At 46.5% G+C, this 3,498-nt stretch overlaps 2 protein-coding genes across 2 annotated transcripts; both read left to right on the forward strand.

Annotated features, from left to right (window-relative positions):
* Nucleotides 1-178: 178 nt before the first annotated feature.
* Nucleotides 179-859, forward strand: VTN00DRAFT_9204 (uncharacterized protein; the record flags this gene model as incomplete). Its single annotated transcript, XM_069436139.1, has 2 exons — nucleotides 179-205; nucleotides 257-859. 2 exons carry the CDS (start codon nucleotides 179-181, stop codon nucleotides 857-859), a joined length of 630 nt encoding a protein of 209 aa, XP_069284789.1.
* Nucleotides 860-2,526: 1,667 nt separating this feature from the next.
* On the forward strand, nucleotides 2,527-3,120 carry VTN00DRAFT_9205 (uncharacterized protein; the record flags this gene model as incomplete). Its single annotated transcript, XM_069436140.1, has 1 exon — nucleotides 2,527-3,120. One exon carries the CDS (start codon nucleotides 2,527-2,529, stop codon nucleotides 3,118-3,120), a length of 594 nt encoding a protein of 197 aa, XP_069284790.1.
* Between the last annotated feature and the right edge of the window lie 378 nt (nucleotides 3,121-3,498).

Genomic DNA, 3,498 nt, shown 5'->3' on the forward strand with positions numbered 1-3,498 from the left:
TGGTCAACTCAAGTAGCAATCTTAGAGTTAGCATTGCTAGTAACAACTAATTATCTATCTTTCTCCTTGTCTTCTGTCCTCAAGATAAACCCAACGGCCCTCTGCCTACGAAGTCCTAGGCCCGTCGTTACACTTTGACCACCTTTCTTGCAGAAGGCAAGCAGAGAAAGAAGCAAAAATGGAAAACATCACCCCCCAGGAGGTTGTTCGAGTTCTTAGAGAGTTACAGAATCAAGTCAATTGATTGGAGAATCAGCTGCAGGAACAGACTGGTGAGAATACCACCCTTAGGGAGCAGGTTAACCAGCTGCAGGATGAGCTTCAAAACCAGATCAACGGGAACAACCAACTCCATGAACAGATTCACCTACTGGGACAGCAGGCTGGGGCAAGCACCAGCCATGTACCAAATCTCACAACCCAAGACTCATCCGACCATGAAATCAACTCCAAGACCAAGATCGCGAAACCCGACCTCTACTATGGCGATCAACCAAAGCTGCAGACGTTCATCTCCCAGTTGGAACTCTATTTTTTCTTCAACCCCCATGAATTCCCAAATGAAGAAAGAAAGGTCATGTTTGCGGCAACCTACCTGCGAAGCATGGCAGCCAAATGGTTTGACCCTTACCTGAAGGACCGCTTGGAAAGAACACCTGAACAATGGAGAGCTGAAACCACCGAGATCTTCAATAGCTTCAATATGTTCTTGAACCAAATTAGGCAAAACTTTGGGGATTTGGATGAAGTAAAAAAGGCTACAAGGACTGTTATGTCCATACAGCAAAAAGCCTCTGTCACCAACTATACCACTGAATTCCAGCAAGCGGCAGCCTTTCTCAGAGATTGGTCAGAATGAGCACTCATGGAGCATTACTATCAAGGATTGAAAGAGGAGGTCAAGAATGGGCTCCTCGCGGCAGAAGAACCAACCGACCTCAATAACCTGATACTCATGGCCACCCGGATTGATAACCAACTCTTTGAACGATGAACAGAACAGCGGCGATTCAATCCCTTCCAACAAGCCCCTCAACATACAGGGAACGGAGGTGATGCCATGGAACTCGATAATGCAACCAGGAGAGAGCGAGGCGCCCAGGGAACGAACAGGCGTTTTAGGGGACCCAACCCAAATTGGACAACTGAACAGAAGAAACGTTATGAGCAGAAGCTGTGCATCCATTGTGGAAAAAACGACCACATGGGTTGGAAATGTCCAGATCAGAAGTGAGACAACAGGAAGCAGATATCAGTCACAGAGAAGGATAGACATGCTGAGCTTCCATGGACCGCCTGCTACAACAACAACTGCTCTGATCACTATGCCTCTAAGAACGCGACAGGATGGTTTCCAAAAGACCCCAAGAAATCAAAAAACTAGAGGACCCTGCTAGTATGGGACCCTTGCAGGAGTCTTGGTCTAGGTCCCTGAACCCAGCTACAAGCACACGAAACGGAACAACACCCAATGGAATGGACTTATTGAAACAATTGGTGATCACTGTCAAGATCAATGGGAAAAAAGCAAGGGCCATAATCAACAGTGGAGCCATGGGAAATTTTGTCAGCAACACATTTGTCACCAGGAATGGGATCCCCTTCACAGGAAAAAAGGAGCCGTATCAGTTATCTACAGTTGATGGATCTGCCAGCAGCTATGGAGGAGGATGGGTGTGGATGGAAACCAACCAGTCCTCCCTGAAGATAGGACAGCACAAGGAAAAGATCAACCTTGATATCACACAGATGCCAGGACATGATATAATCCTAGGGATACTGTGGTTGAAGAGGCACAACCCACAGATAGACTGGGTAACAGGAAAAGTGCAGTTGGCAGAAGAATCCAACAGAGATATAAGGCCTGATGGGCATCCTGAGGAAGAAGAACCGCCAGTGGAGATCAAAGAAATCTCTCAGAACACAATGATACAAATGTGGAAAAGGGGAGAACAAGTGGGAGTCTTGTACCTCACCCTAGCACCAGATTTGGTGATTGGATCCATGGAGCAGAGAAAGGACCAACCGCCCTTGACCGGAATGGAAGCAGTCCCAAAGGAATACTGGGACTTTGAAGAAGTTTTCAAGGAACAAGGCAGAGGACAGCTGCCAGAACATCAGCCTTGGGATCATGAGATACCCTTGAAGCCTGGAACACAACCGGCATTCAAACCTATTTACCCACTCTCAGAGAAGGCGCATAAGGCGCTCTGAGAGTATGTTGAGAAGAACCTGGAATGAGGATATATCTGGCATTCTACATCACCAGCTGGATATCCAATTTTGTTTGTCCCAAAGAAGAATGGGAAACTTCAACTTTGTGTGGACTATCACCAACTGAATGACATCACAGTCAAGAACCACTACCCCTTACCACTCATTTCCAAGTTGCAGGATAGATTGCGGAAGGCAAAATACTTCACCAAGTTGGACCTTAGAGAAGGGTATTACCTGGTGTGCATGAAGGAAGGGGAAGAATGGAAAACTGCCTTCAGGACCCGGCTAGGACATTTTGAATACACAGTTATGCCATTTGGTCTTACCAATGTGCCTGTGACCTTCCAGAGTCTGGTCAACAATACCCTACAGAAATACCTGGATGTCTTTTGCATGGCCTATTTGGATGACATCCTTATCTACTCAGAAACCTTAGAAGAACACAGACAACATGTGCGGAAGGTGTTAGAAGCCCTGAAGGAGAAAAAACTCTCAGTTGCACCAGAAAAATGTGAATGGCATACCCAGAGAACAGAGTTTCTTGGCTTCATGATCTCCCCGGGACATGTTGAAATGAATGAAGGAAAGGTCACAGCCATACAAGGATGGCCCAAGCCAACAACAGTCAAGGAGACACAAGCTTTTCTTGGATTTGCCAACTTCTATCAGAAGTTCATATGGAACTACTCCAAGATTGTGGAACCTTTGACAAAGCTCACCCAAAAGGACCAGAAATTTGAATGGAAAGAAGAGCAGCAGAAGGCATTTGATCTCCTTAAGCAGAAGTTTTGTGAAGCACCGGTCTTAGGAATTTTTGACCCAGAGAAACCTATCTTCATTGAAACAGATGCCTCAGATTTCACAATAGGAGCATGCATCAACCAACCTGATGAGCAGGGATGACTGCATCCAATTGCCTTCTACTTGCAAAAGATGACCCCACCGGAACTGAATTACGACATTCATGACAAGGAACTTCTGGCCATCATGGCAGCAGTGAAAGAATGGCGGCACTACCTAGAGGGAGCAAAGCACCAGGTTGTGATCTATTGCGACCATAAGAACCTGGCATACTTCACCACCTCCAAGGAGTTGACCTGAAGACAGGTCAGATGGGCGGAAGAATTGGCTCCCTATGACATTAAGATTACCTACCAAAGAGGTTCAGAAAATGCCCAAGCAGATGCACTCAGTCGAAGACCAGATTACCAAGAGGGAGAGCCTTCTCCACAACCCGCAATTTTCCAGCAAGAGACAGATGGGACCCTCACAGTGGACAGG

The sequence above is a fragment of the Thermoascus crustaceus genome, assembly GCF_041956765.1.
Source record: "Thermoascus crustaceus strain CBS 181.67 unplaced genomic scaffold VTN00scaffold_7, whole genome shotgun sequence".
Classification (NCBI taxonomy): Eukaryota; Fungi; Ascomycota; class Eurotiomycetes; order Eurotiales; family Thermoascaceae; genus Thermoascus; species Thermoascus crustaceus.